This window comes from Rhamphochromis longiceps, linkage group LG19 (assembly GCF_057381845.1).
Source record: "Rhamphochromis longiceps isolate RC_006_pf linkage group LG19, R_longiceps_female_GT1.1, whole genome shotgun sequence".
NCBI lineage: Eukaryota > Metazoa > Chordata > Actinopteri > Cichliformes > Cichlidae > Rhamphochromis > Rhamphochromis longiceps.
Genome location: NC_140575.1, coordinates 27,217,850 through 27,238,732, shown reverse-complemented (window position 1 = coordinate 27,238,732; position 20,883 = coordinate 27,217,850). Strand labels below are relative to the sequence as shown.

The 20,883-nt window shown below is 40.1% G+C and overlaps 2 protein-coding genes across 3 annotated transcripts in view; one reads left to right on the top strand and one right to left on the bottom strand.

The window, feature by feature from the left end:
• Positions 1-19,037, bottom strand: part of cnksr1 (connector enhancer of kinase suppressor of Ras 1) — a 28,448-nt gene extending 9,411 nt beyond the window's left edge. For both annotated transcript variants that reach the window (XM_085392352.1, XM_085392353.1), the window contains exons 1-8: positions 18,899-19,037; positions 17,794-17,951; positions 15,553-15,755; positions 15,327-15,411; positions 5,395-5,436; positions 5,145-5,264; positions 3,227-3,286; positions 164-232 (exon numbers count right to left, since the gene is read on the bottom strand). In XM_085392352.1, coding sequence (XP_085248478.1) covers positions 164-232; positions 3,227-3,286; positions 5,145-5,264; positions 5,395-5,436; positions 15,327-15,411; positions 15,553-15,755; positions 17,794-17,951; positions 18,899-18,950 — 789 coding nt within the window. In that variant the 5' untranslated portion in view covers positions 18,951-19,037. The remainder of the gene's footprint in view (positions 1-163; positions 233-3,226; positions 3,287-5,144; positions 5,265-5,394; positions 5,437-15,326; positions 15,412-15,552; positions 15,756-17,793; positions 17,952-18,898) is intronic.
• The window catches only part of rps6ka1 (ribosomal protein S6 kinase a, polypeptide 1), a 53,279-nt gene continuing 51,308 nt past the window's right edge, over positions 18,913-20,883 (top strand). Inside the window, exon 1 of the mRNA XM_085392357.1 lies at positions 18,913-19,098. Within this exon, the coding sequence (XP_085248483.1) occupies positions 18,949-19,098 (150 nt within the window). The 5' untranslated portion in view covers positions 18,913-18,948. The remainder of the gene's footprint in view (positions 19,099-20,883) is intronic.

Genomic DNA, 20,883 nt, shown 5'->3' with positions numbered 1-20,883 from the left:
CTCAGACTAACAGGACCACACACACACACACACACACACACACACACACACACACACACACACACACACACACACACACACACACACACACACACACACACACACACATATTTATAGTGCAGAGCATTAGGCCCTTAAGTGCTGTATGTACGGTATCACTCACCACTATTTGATCATTGACTTGGATCACTTCATCTCCAGCCAAGACCTTCACGTAGGCATCAGTAGAGGGCTGCAGAAACAGAGAAAATCAACACAATCAACACATCTATATTTGGGTTTAAACAAACCAGATATAGATTTCAGCAATTACACGATTTGTTTTTCACAGACAGCGGCATAAATTTGTAATTGGCACTTAAAGTAGTTTGTTTTATTATGTTTTCTTGTTGTGTGATTTTATTCAGCCTTTGTGAGTCGGGAATAGGGAGAGTTCTGTTCTTTGTTTGGATGTTAGATTAGATACAGTATAGTATTATATTATATTCTGTACTATATTATTATAGTATATATATTATACAGGTGCAGCGACACATTGTGCATTTCTATTAATACTTGTACTTTTATTACATATTCCCCTATCCCCCTCCCACTTATATATGTATACTTATATATATACATGTACACCACATATAACATAATAACTTTAAAAAACACATATAAAAATGCCGAACCCATCTAATTTATATATATGTATATATACATATATACATATATATACATATTATAATGCAAAAGTCTTAAGGTTTACAATTCTTCAACACAACCTGAACTCTTGTAATTTCTTTAAGCAGTCTTCTTGAAGGACATTCAAAGCTCATCTTTAGATGTTTGCATGTTTTAGTTAACTTTTCACCAATTATTTTGTGAACTTAAAAAAATAAAAATTAATAATAAAAAATTAAAATAAAATAATAATAAAGAGGTGCTATCTTTACTTTTAGTACTTGTTTATCTTGTAAAAAAATCGCTGATGAAACTTTGACGGACCTGTTTATTGAGACTATTGAGAGTCAACTTCTTTCAAAAGTTTTAGTTTTTATTAGAATATCTGTACTAACTCAGACTAAACTGTGCGTCCTGCATATGTGCCTCCATGCAATAAAAGGCTAAAACGAATATCGAAATTAATAAAAACTCAACAAAAACTAAACATTTTCAAGCAATAAAAACTGAACTGAAACAAGCAACGCAACTCTGGAAACTAACTCAAAGTGGAATAATAAAAACTAATTAGAAACTACAAAACCATTATAGCTCTGATACACAATCACAGTTGACCTGTTCACCTTATCTCCTTCTCCATAAATTTCTAACTTGCATTTATCACTCCATAAAACCGTTGATACTGATGTTCAGTCCAACTCTTGTGTATTGTGGTTTACTGTAACGTTGAAAGACCTTCAGAAAACCAGGAGAACCATTGATCAAAACCACTTAATTAGTCTGGCTCCTTTGGAAGCTATCTATAAAGTACATCATCTATGTTTATCCTGTAATATGTATTCAAGTAACCAGACAGAAGTTGTGTTTATGGCTTCCTATCCTGGTACATTTAATTCAATATGATGTTATCAGTTTGTGAGGAATATTTCAACAAATTTCCATAAAATAATGTTTAAGGGTCAAACAACTAGACAGAAATCTCAATATATGGACACTCCAATAAATTAAATGCATACAGCATCATATCTGTGCAAAAATCAAGCATTGCTGACTATGACTGAATAAAACTATAAATATTGTTTGTGACTGCATTCATAATATAGCAAATTTGAGACTGAATTCGACATCAGACAGTCTGCTGATATTGTGAAGGTCGATATTGTGATTATAAGCCAAGGCCCTGTCTGTGCAAGGCAGTGCATGGATCCTTCCCACATTCATGCAGTTTATCTGTATTTGTGGACAGTGGCCATATCTCTTATTAGCCGTCAGCCACAGCAATGTAACAAGTAGCAGGGGAGCCTTTGAGGTTGACATCATGGAAAAATAACATCTTCATCTTTCTGCCCCTCTCCTCCTCATCCTTTCACAAGCCCTTCTTATTTTCACTCATAAACACTCCCTCATACATTTTATAAGCTCCCAATACAAAGGATCTTTGGCTTTCTCAGAAATTCGTTCATCTGCGGCGCATCCATTAGATGATTTCATTTTTCTCAGAGAAGCTTTTATCCACATCAAAAGCCAAATGGTTACAAAGTAAAGCTAATGAAGTCCACTATTGTAATGTAATGCACCACATGTACCAGATCTCCCTGTTGTTGCCTCCAGTTTCCCGCTCAGCTACAGCCGGTGTTTAACTGAATATCTGACACACATAGGAAAATCCTGTGAGTCACAATGTGTTATAAACTTGTTTACATCCAGTCTTACTTATGGTTGGAACAAGCAGCCTTGTAGAGATTTAAAAATAAACAGTATGCCAGTATTTGCAGCACGAGGACTGATATTGGTGTCAGTTTCGGCGACAGCGAAGCAAGGAAAGATAAGCCAGCAGCTAAAAATAATACCTCACACAAAGTACTTCCAAGGGGATTTCTGCCTGGTAGAGAACTAATGTTTCCACAAGAAATCGATGAAAATCTTAATTTTATACTTTAACTGTGCAGATGAAAGGATAGCCTGATTTAGATTCTGCATGTGACTTTAAAAAGGAAAAAGAGGATGGTGTAGTTTTATGAAATCAGATAAAAGTTTCTTTTTTAGAAGAATCAAAAACAAGAAACCAAATGATGCTCGTGTTTTATTTTTGCTTTTCACAATTGGAAATATACTTCCAGTTCCTTCTAGATAAGAAACTCAGACAGACTTGTGCTATTCTGTCCTAAGCAGAACAAAACCTTCTGATAGAAGAAGTGTAAATGAGTATGAAAGTGTCAGCTCCTGCAAAAATATCTGGCAGAGCTCAGCATAACACGACGCTATCATAATGATCCTTTTAAAGCAATAAATCCCATCTGCTATATTTTCCTGCACTTGTAGCCAATCAGTGAGTACACATATACATGAGTACATGTTAACAGAGCTGGTTAAGAAATATAGAGGCACTGTAAAGAATCTGCACGGGGCTCTTGTAAAGAGACAAACTGTTGACAGGTTGGTTTGAAGTTCACGATAAGTGGCTTGCTTACGAGCACTTGTGAGGCAGCGATGGTTAACAGTGTGTGGTTTGATGGCTGAGTCAACAATGAGGAAAGAAAAATAAAGGCGAGAGTCTGACCTCAGCGGCAGTTCCAGTCACGTAGTGGTTGCTGGAGTTGGTGGATGTTATCTCGATGCCCTGAAAGAAAGCAAAAAAAAGGAAAAATGTTACGTACTTTTCCGAGTGATAAATTTATGAACTTTGCCACACAGAATGTTAATTTTGCACATCGCTGAATCAGAATGATTCACCGTAATGGACAGATAAATTTACTGCGTCTTCTTGCCGTCATTATCAGATTATGTACATAAAGATATTGGTGTCAGCCTCCACCTGTCATCTTGCTGTGACTGATCATTTTAATATAATGGGCATATGGGGAGACAAATAATTGCATTCCAGAAAGCCCTGATCACATAATAAATACTTATCACGACAGAAACTGTGGAAACATGAATGGAGTTGATCCATTTTTGACTAAAAAGCTCAAAAGTGATTTAATAATTAAAAGGCACATCAGTGCTCACATAGTCCTCTTCTACTCAGTTTGAGCTTTATTACTGCAAACCTCATTCACCCATTCACGTACACATTCATAAAAGTACTTTTTTTTTTAAAGCATGTGCACTTTGAACCTAACACTCACACACTCACATGGATGCATATGGGAAAATTCTTGGTTCGGTATCTTGGAGACTGGAAGAGCAAGGAATCAAACCACCAACCTTCTGATTAGTAGACGACCTCCTGAGTCACAACCACCAATAAATCAAATTATTACATTTATAGATACATTTAATAATTAAACGCACTGTAGTTTGGAGTAAATACGGTCCAAGTGTGGATGAGAGTGATGACTAAAGCATAATGAAAGAGAGAATTGCAGAACGCAGCAGTAATTATCTGCCTTTATAATCAATGAAAGCTGCAAACAGCTTCATTGTTCAATAAATGTTTTCAGTGCTTAGAAATAAATAGTCCATTTTAATAATATGCTTAGAAAAAGCCATATTTAGTTTCTTTCTTAAGTCCAAAAAATATAAATCTACCTATAATGAACACTAGGAGCCAGACTGAGTCACTTTCTCTTAGTCATGTACTGCAAACAATTTGTTTGTTACTGACAGAAATGTGAATTTGAGAATTTATTTTTTTGTGTGCTTTGGACTCGTGTGCACGTCATGACTTGAGCGGGTATACGTCATACTGGCTACACTGAAAGTGCATAAATCATCATCCTTCCTGTCCCTCACTTCCCTTGGTTTCTCTTTTTAGTTCTCATTACTCTTTAATCTGTCGACAGGCAGAAAGCACTATTGCTGACGTGCTCCAATCAATTTCCCTCCGTCGAGGACAATCAGTTTTTGACGCTCGCTGTTAAGCACAAATCACAAAAGGGAAGGAAATTGGTTAAACGCATTTCTCTGTAGGGATTAAAATGAAACTAAAGGGACACAAGATTACGTAAATCACAAACAAAGATGAGAGCTGTAATTTTACTACTTGATGTTCTGACTTGGAGGAAAAAAGAGAAGAAGCGGCACAAAAAGTACACAACTGAGATAAGGGTTCTCGTGAATCTAATAGGAACAGGTACAAGGAGAACCTTGAGTTAGATGGAAGAAGTGGTGATGATGATGATGGAAACCATCGGGTAATGATGAAGACAGGAAATGAATACTGAAAATAAAACAGCGAGAAAAAAGTAGGACAAAAAAGGGAAGTGAAGAAACAGAGAGATGAGATTTGAAAAGTAGGAGACATGGATGATTAGGAAAGTGGACCAGAGGAAAAACTTTAGCGAGTGAGGTTTAAATTCAAGAATGAGTATAAATAACTGGATTTAATGCACTAAATCTAAAGTTACCTTACTCCTTTTTAAACATGTACACATATGTTTTCCTTTGTGTGCCATTAGAAACAATACGTCCTCTCAGGAGTTCTAAATTCAATGAAGGCAAAAATTCTACAGTTATAAAGCGAAAGATGTCTTTACCAGCTGATCACCGGGTGCCACGGGTATCAGTTCGACACTCTCTAGCTGAGCGGTGTGATTGAGGAGCGCTTCGGGGCAGCAGTTCAGGATCTCGTCACAAACCGCCACCAACTGACGGCACTGAGGAAAGAAACACGTGCCATTCAGAATATCTCATTTACTTCATAGTAAAACAAAGGACAGCAAAACAGGTTAAATTACTCCAAGGCACAATGAAACGGACGAACATAGAAATAAGTGAGAAACTTACGACAGAGATGATGTCCTTTTCTTTTTCGTAGCCAGTGCTGTTCTGTTGGATGAATTAAAAGAAATGATATGAGCAGAAGGCTGACCAAATGACACCCTGTAGCCTATGTACGACATGCTAATGTTATTGATTTGTGGAAATGGGACAGTTTGACTAAAAACCCATGTCCCATTTCCTCTTCACAGCATGAGTCAGGAAGTGAAAGGCCTCGGGTTTTTAGAGGACACAGAAGCATCCCTGGAGATCTTTAGTGTGTTTTTTCTGGCTTTCTACAATGAATGAATGTTTGCTCTTCACATACAGACGAGTCAGTTATCTTTGGATCAGATCTGCACAATATTCTTTTAGAGTCCACCTATTCTGTTGTGTCATCCAGTTTTAAGCTTTATCTAATTTTTTTCCTGTAATTTTATCCTTGGCCTCGATACCATGATGGCAAACAGGCCCAAAAGGCCCCACACTGTGCACTTAAATGGCACATTTTTACCACAGCAGTCTTTATGATGATTCTCATTCACCTATTCAGCCATACTTGGGGCTGCGATTGGTGGACAACCCACTGAACCACATGAGCCACAGCTGCCCCTATGCCCATGCTGATATTCAGCTCCCCTTTCCTATGCTAAACGAAATGAGTTCTTTCAATATAACTGAAACTTTAACAATTTAAAAGGTCCAGTACTCGTGGGTGCACAGGATTTTTTTTATTATTATATTATAAAATTTGCAAATGGCAGACTTATAAAAAGAGATATTCCTCAACTCCAGCCTTTTATTTGATTCGCGTCAGCAGATACGTTTTGTGAGGAGAAAATTGAAAATCTCTGACGAATATCAAAGTGGCCTTGGCCTTGTTTGCGCTGTTTCATTTTTCAGATTTCTTGGCGTTATTACCCAGGAGTTCACATACTGTACTAAACAGTACACACTCTGCTAATACATTTCTATCCAGAGTGGGTAACACACTGATTTGTTGCTCATAACTGTCACGCAAGATGAACCCATCTTTTAAGACAAATGCTCTCGTTTACTGTACAGGAAACATTGCAAACATTATAATGTTAATGTTACAAACGGATCATCTAAACATGCACACATGCACGCACAGACATACACACAGTCAGTATCACAGTTACTAGAATTCATGCGACAGATGTATGTTGGCTAATCTCTGGTTTCTGGGATGAGGGTGTTAATAACGCGTTCCTATGAGCTTTCCTGCGAGGTAGCTGAGTAGTCCCGGGAGCTAAAGAAACAAGCAGAGGCTTTGAACAATGGAGGACAAATGAGGGGTTAAAGGTGAATAGGGCATATGTTTGCACACCATATAATATTCACTGACTCGTCTAATGCCACACACTATTACTGCCCTAAGCTAATTTGCAATGGCCAGCGATGTAATGGGTTACATAAAGGATTGCAAGGGGAAACTAATCCCTGTGAAATGTAGCAAGGGATCAACAGTGAACACGGCTGGATTTCTGGGCTAATTAAAGGCTGCGACACAAGGCTGCAGGGAGAGGTACGACGTGATTACTGGCCAGTTCAACTGGTCCGCTTGTGCTTGTGTTCTTTGTATGCTGCTATTCCCCGTGGGGATTACTGCATGAGAGTGGCTGCAAACTGTTATATACACCAAAACAAACCGATAAAGATTCAGATATTCAGATCTTTATTTTGATCCCTACTACGGCAACAGAGTCTTGTCATGGCACATTGCTTGTGAGTTAGGGTGCTAAATGTGTAATAAGTTTGTTAGTTGCTCAGGCTTAAATCACAAAATAAACCAAAGAAAAGATGCAGAAAGCAGAACATCAACGAGTGCCTTGTCCTAAAGCACAAAAGCTGCATCATGTGTAAGTAAGATGCGAACCAAAGCATTATGATTATCATATAAAGGCATGATCAAAGCATTAGGAAAAAATAGATGCAGCGCTAATTTAAGCCATTTGCAGAAGTTTTACATGTCCCTCAATACCACAAGAAAATTAAGATAATCGCAAGAGGCATCTACAGCCATGCTAGAAGGCTTGATACTTTCTGCAGGGACATTTCACAATAATCTGTATAGCATCATTATTAACAATTGGCTTCAAACCATCAGGGTGTATACCTCACCCCTGACGTCGTTGCCCACCTCTCAATTTTAAATACACTTAGTCATTGAGGGCTAGCAGGAGGGACTATGCGCTTACCTGCTGCTCCTTGGCAGGTAGCTCCATGCCCTCCTGGGTTTTAATTGCACCTTAGAACACATATGCATCAACACTACAATGAGCGGGTGGAGGGAGGTTTGGAGTCTTCTCCCACCCCCATTCTCTGCGGCCTGCTGGAGCGGGAGGGCTAGTAGGAGGAGTTGGCCGTCCGACTGCGGTCTGGGGTGTGGGGCCTCCCTGCTGCTGCGGAGTCGGGGTGGTCTGCCTCTCCCCACCGCAGGGAAAAGGGTAACACCACCTGGGTCTGGGTGCAATTCCCCCCTCCAGGGGCAAGGGTACCTAGACCCGGTTTGTAGAGTACGCTTGGGGAGTGTGATTGTGTGTACAGCGTCTCTTTATGTCTGTCTCCACGTTGGTTGAGTGTGGAGTGAGTGCATATGAGAGCATGAGGGTGGGAATGGATGTTTGTGTCTGTGTGTGCCTGTATGTCTGTGTCTATATGTCAGGTTGGGTATCAGACGCCACCTCTCTGGGGACACCTCAGGCCCTCCAAGGTTTGGAGGCCTATCTCCACCCACCACCACTTCCCCTGCCGGTGGCGGACTCCCTCAGGTGTCGGTGTGTTGGTGGTTCTTTGTGTCTGGGGGTGGGCGTCCGGGTACACACCGGCTCACTCCTTGGCGGCCGCTTGTCGGGGCCTGGGGCTCGCTCGGGCCCCTTTGGAGGTGGGGTGCCCCCGGCTTCTCGGCCTGGGGCTCGGTCACTCAGGCACAGCTGGGGGCCGGCGGAGCTCACGGGCGCGTCACTGCAACTCCCCCTGACTTCTGCTCCGCGGCTGCTGGGCGAGCCCTCATCTGGGACTCTCCTCAGCTCTTACTGGAACAGTGGCGCGGCTGCCCCTCTGTTGGTCTTCCATGGTCTCTTGTGTTCTGGGGGCCTCTGGATGTCTGGAGTTTTGATCTCCTCCATACCCGCTTCACACCCTGGAGGACAGGGCTGTGGCCCCCCCACACTCCCTAGCAGATCATTACATGGAGAAACCTTTGGAATGCAAGCATGCTGATCCACACAGGTATGCACACATGGGTATTCACAGACGCGGACTAAAGCTTTCTTGGCTGCTGCCTCAAAGCACACTGTGCGCTGTCTATCTTGCGTGCTGCACAATATCGTTTATTATTTAGTAAATATTGATATCTATGACTAGCTAGTTTATTGTGATGGTGCTTTGTTTTCTCTATTATTATGTTACTCTTTGTTGTTTGCTGTCTCCTCTGTTTGTTTTTTTTGTTTGTTTTTTTTTTTTCTCCATACAGGTGACCCAGGAGTTCTTTTTTTTTCTCTCTCTCTTCCCCCCCCTTCTCACCGTCTCTTCTCCCCTTTGGTTTTCTTTCTTTCTCTCCCCCTCTTTCTCTCATTCATTCCCCCTGTCCTATTTATTAAAAAAAAAAAAAAAAACAAAAACAAAAAAAACAATTGGCTTCAAACAAACAAACACAGCTGAGTTTTTCAGATACTGCCTGATCGCTCCCTTCACACTGATGCCTTCAGTTTCGTAGTTATGCTCACAGAATATGTAATATTTACCAAAACACATCCTTATTACAAACACAAGGACTCACCACTGCATTAGTTATGATGTGGTTGGCTGGAGATTGTTCACTGTATCTCTCTAAGCTCCAATAGTTACCAGCTACGCTCCTCCAAACAGCTTTTTTATGTCCAGAAGTTTTAGATGGATTTGGGGAAAACAGCATTTTGTTTGCATCTTTTAAAATGGGATGCTCTGCACATAGACCTAAACTTAAACAAAGTTTTATCTACTGCTGAACTTAAAAGCATCATATAAAAGAATGTCCCCAAAGTTAGGTGTCATTTTATTCTTGAATGACTTTTATGTCCATGTTGTCCAACAAAACAACACAAAACAAAGACAAATCCTCTGAAAATCCTAGAGAACTGTTGCTCAAGAAATGCAAGAAAGTCTGCTCCTTGGAAGCAAAATATAAAGGCATTATGGATGGCTTAAGACTTTAATTTAACATATTTGAAGAACTTAGTTTGTACAAATCAGTGCTGTAAATAGCAACAGCAGCTGCGGTTCTAATTTGGTGCCACCTTTCTCACACATTATCTGTTCTGCATAAGGTTCTTTCCTGTAAAAACTCTCACCATAGCTTTATAGAAATATGGTAAAAATAAAGCCAAACCAACGCCTCTACTTTCTGTTGTATTTAAAGTCACGCCACAGGTTATTTCCCTTCAGCAATGCAGTCTGTTCTGCATTCTTTTCTAGCTCTGCCAGAATAGGAAATGACACATCTCAGGTGGGCGACAGGTACAGTTGTGCCGTGAAACTCAGCTGGGCGTGGTGGGAAAACAAAGACCACAAACTAACATTTCTCACTGCTGGTATCACACTAAGAATCAATTACGGGCACCAAAACTGTATGCATGGGCGTGTTCGTGCATATAGAAACAATGAATCACCCCTTTCTAACATAAGTGAGCATTGAAATTACGAATAATTATTACAAATCTATAAAAAGAATATGCGAGCTTGTCTGTGGTAAAGACCTGACAAAGAAAGAAGCAGAGGAGAGGAAATGAGATAAGACGTAAGGGGTGGGAAACATTTAGTTTTCAACAGCATGTTGTACTGTCACTCTCGAGTTGAATCAATTTTAGATCGCCATCAACAAAAGCAGAACAAGATGCCCACAAAACTGAAACAATGAAATTGATGCAGGCCTATAAACTGTGACTTTGCCAACAAAACACAGCAATGGCACTCACCAAGTTTTGAGCAACAACAAGTTTATTCTGCAGCCAGATTCTCAAGCCTAACCTTTAACATTACTCCAACTATAATAGTTACAGATTAGCCACAGTGTAGACATCAATAAATGGTAGACAATCCCAGTTAGGAAGAGCAGCAAACTTTAAAAAAAGAGACACAAATCTTTCTTCATCTCACCTTTAATGAACGAGAACAGTAGTTTGTGCGTCGCCGCACGGTTCTGCTGCAATACTGCGCTTAGTGTTGTGCCAGCCTGTCTTAAAGATGCTGTTGTGCAGCCAGTGCTTAAAAAACCTAATCTTGATTCCTCTGTTCTTGCAAACTTCAGGCCTATTTCAAAGCTCCCCTTTATGTCCAAAATTTTGGAAAAGATTGTATTTGTTCAGCTGCAATCTTTTCTATCTGGTCACAATGTTCTCGAGAGGTTTCAGTCTGGTTTTAAATAATAATAATAATAATAATGGATTGGATTTATATAGCGCTTTTCAAGGCACTCAAAGCTTTTCATAGCACTGAAACTGCACTTTTAAAAGTCCTTAATGATCTTTTACTAGACTCAGCTGTGCTTTTGGATTTGATACTGTTGACCACAGCATCTTGATCTTTCGGTTGGAGCAATGCGGCATCAAAGGCACTCCAGAGTGGTTCAGGTCATACCTCTCTGATAGGACTTTCTCAGTGAAGATTGGAGATTTTACCTCTTCCACAGCCTCCTGTACTTGTGGTGTTCAGCAGGGTTCTGTACTGGGGCCAATTCTATTCTCTATCTATATGTTGCCTCTGGGTCTTATTTTTAGGAAATATAATATTAGTTTTCACTCATATGCTGACAACACTCAGATCTATCTTCAGCTAAAGAGAAACAGTTCTGCCTCCCTAGAACCTTTATTTCAGTGTTTCGGTGAAGTTAAGGCCCGGATGGCCTCTAATTTCCTGAATTTCAACAAAAATAAAACCCAAGTGATCGTTTTTGGACCAAGTTGCAATTCTAGAACCTCACATTTTAATTTGCGCAGTTTAGAACCGTTTATCAAATCGCATGCAAAAAATTTGGCGGTTATATTTGACAATAAGTTCACCTTTGAGAAACAGATTAGTTTAGTTGTACAGCGGTCTTTCTTTAAACTGAGGCTTTTATCCAAGGTGAGATCTTTTTTGTCTTTTACAAACCTAGAACAGGCAATTCATGCTTTCATCCTATCACAACTGGACTATTGTAATTCTTTATATGTAGGCATTAGTCAGACTTGTCTTGCAAGGCTCCAGCTGTTTCAGAATGCCGCTGCTTGTCTTTTGACACAAACGAAGAGAAATGAACATATTTCCCCGGTGCTTGCCTCACTTCACTGGCTCCCTGTACATTTTAGAATCAATTATAAAATCTTATTTGTGACTTATATTGCACTGAATGGACAGGCCCAGGGTATCTGTCAGACCTACTGCAGCTTTATATGCCCCCTAGAGCTCTTAGATCGGGTGATGTTTTGCTTTTGGCCACACCAAGGTCGAGGCTGGTTCTTAGAGATGATCGTGCATTTGCGGTTGTGGTGCCTAAATTGTGGAATGATTTGCCTCTCCTCATTAGACAGGCTCCTACCCTCAGCCTTTTTAAATCCTATCTTAAAACACATTTCTACTCACTGGCTTTTAATACTGCATGAGAGTTATTTACTTATTTATTTGTTATTAGCTGTTTGGCATTGATGTTAATTGATATTGCTATTTTATTGTGTGTTATTTTATTGTGTAATTTGTATGTTTGTACAGCACTTTGATGAACACCACTATTGTAATTAAAAGCGCTATATAAATAAATACATAGAAATAAATAGGAATAGTGCTGAGCTGTCTTGTCTTGTGGATCATGGTGTGTGTGGCCCGATCAGGTGCTGGGCTAACTTTGGAACAACATCCTGTGCCTTAAAGCTGTTTGCTCCATAGTTGTCTAGGAAACAATGACACGCTTTTATGTGGGTGTAACATTCAGAAAAACAAGAATGGGCACAGCCATGCATGGGCACACACACAACAGGAGGCTAAAACCAACAACAAATGAGATGACAGGAATGTACAGTATGCTCAAACATGGACTGTTGATTGGAGGCTGTGCAACCTATTACAGATCCTTAAAATCTACCAAACTTTACATCAAAAGTCTACACAAGATCTCTTGAGACAGACCTCTGCTGCCTCAGCACGCATGTTTACATACTTGGACTACCCCTGTGTTAACCACCAACTCACAGACTTGCTATAAAAAGACTGGAAGACATAACTATGTTAGATCTCTTCCACTCCTGTTGCTCTTTTCCTTGTTTTGTTTTTTTTTCCATACCTTTTTCAAATTCTGGTCTTTTTGGGATTTCTCTTCTGCTCTTGTTTTTTAACCCTAAAAATAACACAAGCTATAGTTTGACAGCTCTCATGCATGATGACTTTTTCATCCTCTTGCCAATTCATCCTGAGTCTAATTCCGGTGAGCAATAAGATCCCAATGCTAATTTTAAAGATGAAGTAGTTGTGTCCTACAATTCGTTTTATACAACAACAACAAACTTTATTTATATAGCACATTTAAAAACCAGTGGTGTACCAAAGTGCTTAATATTATATTATTATGTGTCTGCTTTAAAACACAAGATTAAAAAATAAAAAATAATTAAATAGATAAAAACAAAAGGGTGTACAATGCCTCTCGTCCTTTGACAGCTCAATAGGCTCCAGCCACCCTGGGCATAGTCCTTCAAGAGTTAAACATTAAAATCTCTTGAGTAACACCTTCACCTTGATGTTCTCATGTGAAAGGCACTATTAAAAGTCTGACTGTTGTTTTTCCAGAAGAAATGGAATTCCAGTTATACTCACGTACCGTTTTATAATGAATTTCCTCAGTTCATCGCCACCAATTTCCCTTCTCTGTCCCTCTCTCTTTGCTTGCTGCTTGGCTGCTTCAAAGCAAACTGAGCCTGTGCTACTGTGAAAATCAGACCTGACAACTTTAGTGCGGCATCTTCAACGACACCAGCTGACTACTGACCCCGAGCACCCTCGGGGTGAGAGAAAAGAAACACGCACACACTTAAATATACACAAGCACACAGGAAATAAGACTCCTTTTTTGATGCAAAGGATGTGGTTTGGCTTCTTTAAAAGCCCTTCTTTAGAAAAGACGTCATGCTAAAGGGTGGCCTCCTGACAGGACAGTAAATGCCACAGGGTGGGGTGTGTGATACCAGCCGAGCCTGAAGCAAAATCTTTGAAAATGCTAGTCTGTATGGATGCTTTTAGTGATGCTATGCTGCTAATGCGATTGCAGCAGTACAAGAACGTGTGCACACACGCTGCTCAAAACTGACCTTACAATTGATCTGCCAAGAGTTTTCTATCAAAACCGTTGATATCCAGCATTTATACAATAGATGTGGCTGATGTTTAAGAAGAGGAACCTGAAACAATAGTCATCCTGTTTTCTGGTTAACACATAAGCCCACTAATAATTTCCTCACATGCCTCTGACCTTACTTCACAGAATAGTCTCAGCAGCTCTGAGCAGTTTTATATAAAATAACACCTAGCTTTAAAACACCTGATTATATTCAAAATTTAAAAACAGGAACAAACAAAAGCTCGCCGATAACAAATGGTGATCAACCGGACAATGAAAGAAAACAACAGGGGACAACGCTGATTCAGCTCATAGGATCAAAAAAAATCCCTTCAGAGTCAACAACTAAAATCAATCTTAAATCCATGCTTCCTTCCTTGCCTGCTGCTCACTGAAGCCCATTAGGGTAATGTCCTGTTTTCTAGACCCCAGAGATTGATTTTTAACTACACCAGCAGAAAATACACTTGCTTTTATATCTAAGTGTAGGTATTTTAAGCATTCAAGCAAAGAAAAAAAGAAAAAAAGGATCAACATGTGGAGAGTTATCCAGTTAAAGAGATGAGAACTCTACCTGTTGTGGTGGGCAGGTGTCCAGGAGCTTTAAATAAACCTCTCTAAATACTCAGAGTTCTCTTTCAGCCACAGCTTCTCTCTACTGCTTACTGTCTCTGTATCTCTCGAATTATCTTCCATTCATGTTATCGCTGGAGCTCCATTTTCTTTTTCTCCTCTTCTCTTCTCAACTTCTGTCAGGCTATTTATCTCTAATGTCACCACAGTGCCCAGCTAATAACTTCTCTCTGCTTGTTGCTCTTTGCAGCGCGTCTATCAATCCACACTCCCTCAGGAGTCAAAAGTCATTTAGTAGCGGTGGTGCAATCCCTCTCTCAGTCTCCTCCCCTTTCTCTCCCATACCCTTTGCTTCCCACTCAGCTCTTCCCCCCCTCCTTCCTTCCCTCCCACAGGCACAACAACATATCCAGGCCTGCCTTTCCTGCTACCTGTGAGCACATTTCACCCACCTTTACATGTATCCTATTATAAATATTCTTTCTCCCCACCGCCATTTCTCTCAATCGCACCCTGCCGGGGTAAACACAGACCAAACCAAGCCGTTCATTTTGCCAGCCCTTTTAACCTAAGCGTCTTCAAGTTACAGCTGCCTCCAAATATGCCAGGAATGTAAAGATAAAAATTGCATTACTCGGGCTAAACTGAGGAACAGGGAGTGTGTTTGTGCTTCTGGCTTGCTCGTTTGGGCTTTTTGATTTGAAAAATAAATAAATAAATCGCACAACAGGTTGCAGTTCCCCTTTGGAGGTTTATAGTGTGCATGAGAGTGCTGCTGGAAACATTGTTCAATAGTGTTTGGTTCCTCTTAAAAGTATACACTTTGTGTGGACTCACGAGCACATGTGCTGTGAAGTACTTGTGTTCAATTCTCTGTATTGTAAGAGCAGACAGCTGATAAAAAATATATATTAGTATATATTATATATTAGTTTGTTTGGTTTCTTTTACTGCAATAATGCCATTCACAAGCTCATGCTGAGACTTTGATGCAGTTATTTAGAAAAAATGGGCCTACCTTGTGCACAATGTCTCCCAGCTCTTTGCAGTAACTGAATATGTTCTTGGTGGTGGTGTATGTATTGAGCCGGGAATATTGATATCTGAAAAGAAAATGATTGCAGTTTATATAGAAAAAACTCTAAAAACCAGAATATGCTTAAGAAACAGCAGGGGACCTTCCTGATTTACAATAACTTCAAATTTTAAAAATAAAAAGGTTAGCTTGCTTTCTGTTTACAGACCTGTTGAGCAAAGAGAAGAGGCCTTTGGCTGAGGCGATGAGTTCCACTACGAGCTGCAGAATTGTGGGAGTCAGCTTGGTAGTGCTCCGTCCGTCGTAGCTGTTGAGGCGCCAGCGGGCCTGGATGCCCATCTGTAGGCTGTGAGCAACAGCGCGGTGCTTCTCTATCAGACCACGTAGGTTCTCACCGCCTATACCATAGGTCTGGACACGCACAAAAAAAAACACAAATCCAACTAGTACAGTGCCCTTTTCACTCAAAAAACAATGTGTTACATTAATGATGTTGAATGTTTAATTCACAACACCCCTTCTTCGTTTCTACTGTCCCTTTACAGTTAACACAATATATCGCTTAAGATACATTTGATATAGTGTTCACAACATGTCCCTTTGACTCTGAACTGGATGGAACCTGCTGTGTGTAGCACATCGGCCCCCCGCTCTCTCGTCATTTCCTGTCGCTTCTATTCGGTGTATTTTTGAACAAAGCCAAAAAAATGCATCTAAAATCCTTAGAACACAATCCTCAGCATGTCATTTCAATATAGCTGTGGGGAGAGAGTTCAGAGAATTCATTATACAGACTTTTTTCTTGGTATTGTAGCATGAATGCTCAGCAAAGGCTGTGCGACCTGCACAAAATCCAGCATTTCTTGTTGATGGAAAAATGTGTGTTGTTTCCTGTTTTGTTTTAAGATATGTGAAAAAGTGACCATGTAAGTTACTGTTGTCGAACATTTACTACCAGCATGACAATTGAATTGTTTATTACCCAATCAGACCTCTCAGGTCATCAGGTGCAGAACCAGAATTAGATACATGTGTGGGTGCTTTCAGTTTCTGTGGTTTTTTTCTTTGGAACAAGCTGCACGTTCGTCTGACCTGAGGTCAATTACAACCGTATCTACATTCAAAGACAAACTTCAAACCTTTTATTCTCACAGGGTTACGCTTCATGACTCTGTGTATGTATATATTATATGTAATCTTTTGTCAAGGTATTGATATTGTGTTATAGCACAGCTGTTATGAAAAAATGCATGTCTGTTTTAGGTATTTTAGCAATTGTCTGTCATCACAGTTTGCTGGCCAGCAGCATGAGACGTGACTCTTTAAAATCACTGAAGGAGGAGCATGCAATTGTCGTGACCCACTCACCCATGGTCAAGAGGCTTGTTGGTACACAACCAGCCGGAACACTGGGCCTGTCAACAAGTGGCCATGAATTTTTCATGGCCTTTTCAACACTGTAGCTGGTAATTATCTAACCATGCGCGTGAACCTGTTTGGTCTACTCCATGTGAGTATCTGATGGGTGTTTTTATGAATGAGCGCAGTGTTAGCGCTTCGTGGAGCATTAAGTCCTGGAGGGAGGAGAGGAAGTGGGCACATGAAGCCACATGCACACTATAATGGAAGCTTGAAAAGCAAAGCTTTTACTTAAGTGTTGCACCCTCATTCGCACAGACTTTGGGTTTGAACTGTTCATGTTGTAACGACTAATCAGTATTAGTTATTTCGGCAGTTTAAGCAGCCTGAGTCTTAGGCTGATGTTTACAGGCTGTTACGCCACAAGAGCTGGAACCCGGCCTGGTACTGTCCTCCTCAATTAGTCCTAAGGCCATTCTGGAGTCCCCTCCACACACACACACAGACACACACACACACACAAACACATACGCACACAGAATTTAAGTCTCCTAAAACTTGCTCTTAAAATTGGACAAGCAGGGTAAATAATTAAGCAGCAGAAAAAATGGGATAGAGAATCAAAGGGAATGCATAAGTTTTTTTTTTTTAGTTGACTGCACGATTTCCCTAAAATTTGCATGCAAACTATTAAGCCCAAGCTTTTGTATTCTAAATCTGCTGCATGACTAGTCCTTTGATCTTAGCTAGAAAACCAAAGTAAGTACTTTACTGTGATATGTTGGATTGTTGTAAAAGTGACAGAAAAGTCAAGTACTGGCTGTATGTTCTGGCTAGATTTGCAACCGATTGACCAACAGCTGCTCATTCCACTGTGCAAACAAAAATAAGGTGTAAAAACACAGCAGTGAGGCAAAATTATATCTCTGTGCTGCTGTATCAGAACATACGCACCACCAGAACATGATAGCATGATTACTGCACCGTTACAATCCGCAGCATAGCAAAAACATGACAAGAGATACTCAGAGATACACTCACCATCACTGTCTACATGTATTATAATATGTAATTCTCATTGCTCACTCACCAGAGAGCACAGTTTCTCCACAGCCTCCAGTATAAGCTCCTGGTGTCCAATCTTATGGACTCCCAACGCCTCCAGGTCCTGAGAAGTCAACTGGAGCAGGTCCACCCCTGATAGATGCCACTGTGCAACTGGATACTGATGCAGTGGGGTATCCAAACCTTGCCGAAGGGCACAAAAAACAACAGGCTTTAGCTGCACACATGGCAAAAGTATAACTGGAAAAGTCCACATACTCATAAAGTCCCATGCATGTGCAGGCTTGAAAATGGTCTTCTTCTTCTTCTCTACCACATGTTGAGTAATTACGTTTGAAAAAGTAAAGACTTGACTGTGAAACACGAGTAGTTTACTAATATCTGAACACTATAGTGGTACCAAAGTAATACCTGTATTATGTGTATTAACTGTGCTATTAACTGTGTATTAAATTAAGCTATGATTTATGATCAAAACCACATCAGTAAAAAGCACAAGTCAAAAACATGATATTTAGAATTATCTCTAAAGCATGGAAATCATTAACACTTCTGTATATATATAACTACAATATATCAGTAATATGTAAGGATATTTTAATATGCTTTTAAATACTCAAATACTGCTTTTAAATTAACACTAAAATGAAAGTATTTACAGCAAAATGTACTTTTACTGTTCAAGCTGTATAATATATAGAGTGACTCCTTGTCAACAGTAATCCATAAAAAAGTAACATGTTTATAATTACAAAAAAGGAGCTTACCATAAATTCAGAATATTAAAGTTAATCAATTACCTCAAAGCTGTGCTCAGTTACTTTCCTCCACTACTTTAACACGCTTTAACATACCAACTGGGGAGGCCTGTTTATATGACGAGATCTAAATGTACATGACAAGCATTCATATAAACTATTGTTTATGAGGACACTATTTTAGTTGTTGACACTGATCAGAGCTACACTGTTTTGGCTTCTCCCTCTGCACGGGCCACTTCCTCATTCCACCTTCACCTTCCACCTCCAAGAGGATTTGTGTGGCGATTCTATTTCTAACATTACCGTGCGAGCCAAAGTACCTGTGAAGTGATCAAGGCGTTAGACAAGGAAAAGCAATATGTGTCTCACCTTGGAGCCACTTGCTCACTCTCTCCTCGCTCCACGACGTTATAGGCTCCATGCTCGGAGTCCTGTTGCAGTCGCTCGTTCAGTTCCCAGCGGTCCTGGCCGATTTCTACCTCTCTGGGTGGCTGGAAGAAGAAAAAGTAGATCCTGATTTGGAATCAGACGACGACGACGACGACTGGCACTCCTTCTCTCGGGTACAGGTAAGAGTCTCTCACCTGCTGTCAGCCAATAACACAGAACTGTCAGCCTGCACCAGGAGCAAGACCCCTCCCACCTATCCCCCACCCCTTCCTTACCTGAAGGAATAGTGTGTTTACTGCGGCTTTAAGACTTCAGAACTTCCCTCATACTTTACTTTCATGCGCAGTTCACGTCGCCGCTCAAAAAAAGGCGCACGGCTCATGCAGCAATGTGGAAGTATGTATTGCACACAACACCTCAACACCTGTACAATGCAATATAATAACAATGCGATAATCCTGTAATAGTCCTGCGCTACTTGTGGCTGGACCTGATTCAACCTTTTGATTGCCCACAGAAAAAACCGCAGATGCTGTATAGAAAATTAGGTTTATAGAAATATTATGAGCCCTTTAACTCACACCATTGCTGATTTCCTTTTTCTTAAAGCTTCAAAATAGCTGAAAAACACAGAAACTGTAACTTGTTCACTGAGACGCAGACTTAATCCTGTCTTCCAAGAATAACTGTTAGCCGGTTTTCCCGGGAATTTTCCGGAAATGTTTCCTTTTTCATCATTTGAACTCAGCTGACTAGTTATTTTTAGCTATGGATAGGTTAACGTGACATTGCTATAACTTTATAAATATTGTAATAATGTCCAGTAGTTTTGCAGTGTCAGACATTTTCCGCTTGCTCATTTATTTATTGTATAAATAAATATCTTAGGATCATCCTCCTGGAAGAAGAAATATCTTAGCTTATTTGTAAACACATTTTTGACCTACAAGAAACCGCACAGATTATTATAATGCATCAAGTTGAATATATGATGCAGTTATCTACTTTAATATGGCCTCTTTGGCTTCTTATTTCTTCACCATAGGCTCCAATTCTACAGTAAATAATCTCTTAAAGAAAACTGTGAGTACAAAACAGCACCGTGAGAATGTGTGCTCTTGATCAAAATGTACTTTGATCAAGTGTGCTAAAGGGCAAGACCTGATGGAAAGGCTACTGGCATCAAAGAGCTACCCTCTGATATCTGGCACCCTCTGCTGTTATCCTCTTTGAACCAAGAGAAAGAGGCAGAGGCAGGGGGAAAGCTGACCTCATAAGTCAGTAGGCAAAATGACACTGTGCCCATATCCATGTGGCATATATGAACAGTGGCTATTCAGTTAGGTACACATGTTCATCCGCTTGTTAATGCAAATATCTAATCAGCCAAAGATGTGGCAACAACTAAGTGCATTTAGGTATGCAGACATGGTCAAGAAGACCTAAGGATGAGAAAGAAAAGTCACTGAAGGGACTTTAAATGTGACAAGTTTGTTGGTGCCGGACAGGTGGGTGTGAGTATTTCAGAAACTGATTGACTGGGATGTTCCCCACACAACCATGTCTAGAGTTAACAGACAATGATTTGAAGAAAAGAAAATATTGAGTTAGCAACAAATCTCTGGCTAAAAATGTCTTGCTGGAGAATGGCCACATTGTTTTGAAATTATGGAACAGTAATAGTAACAGTAAGAGCATTTCCGAATGCACAACAATTTGTGATTATTGCTGACTGAACCGCTATTGTTCCTGTCAGAACTGTCTGTTGTATATTCTACTACGTGCACTGATAACAAAGAAATAACCAGAGCCAAACCCCTTGTATGTGTAGACACACTTGGTCAGTACAGCTGATCCAACTCTTGCTGGGTTAAGATGTTCTCAGCTGAAAATGTGAGAGGAAGAAGAAACAAACTTGTGCGTAACACATCACTCTACTAGCCTGACAAATCAAGTCTGAACCT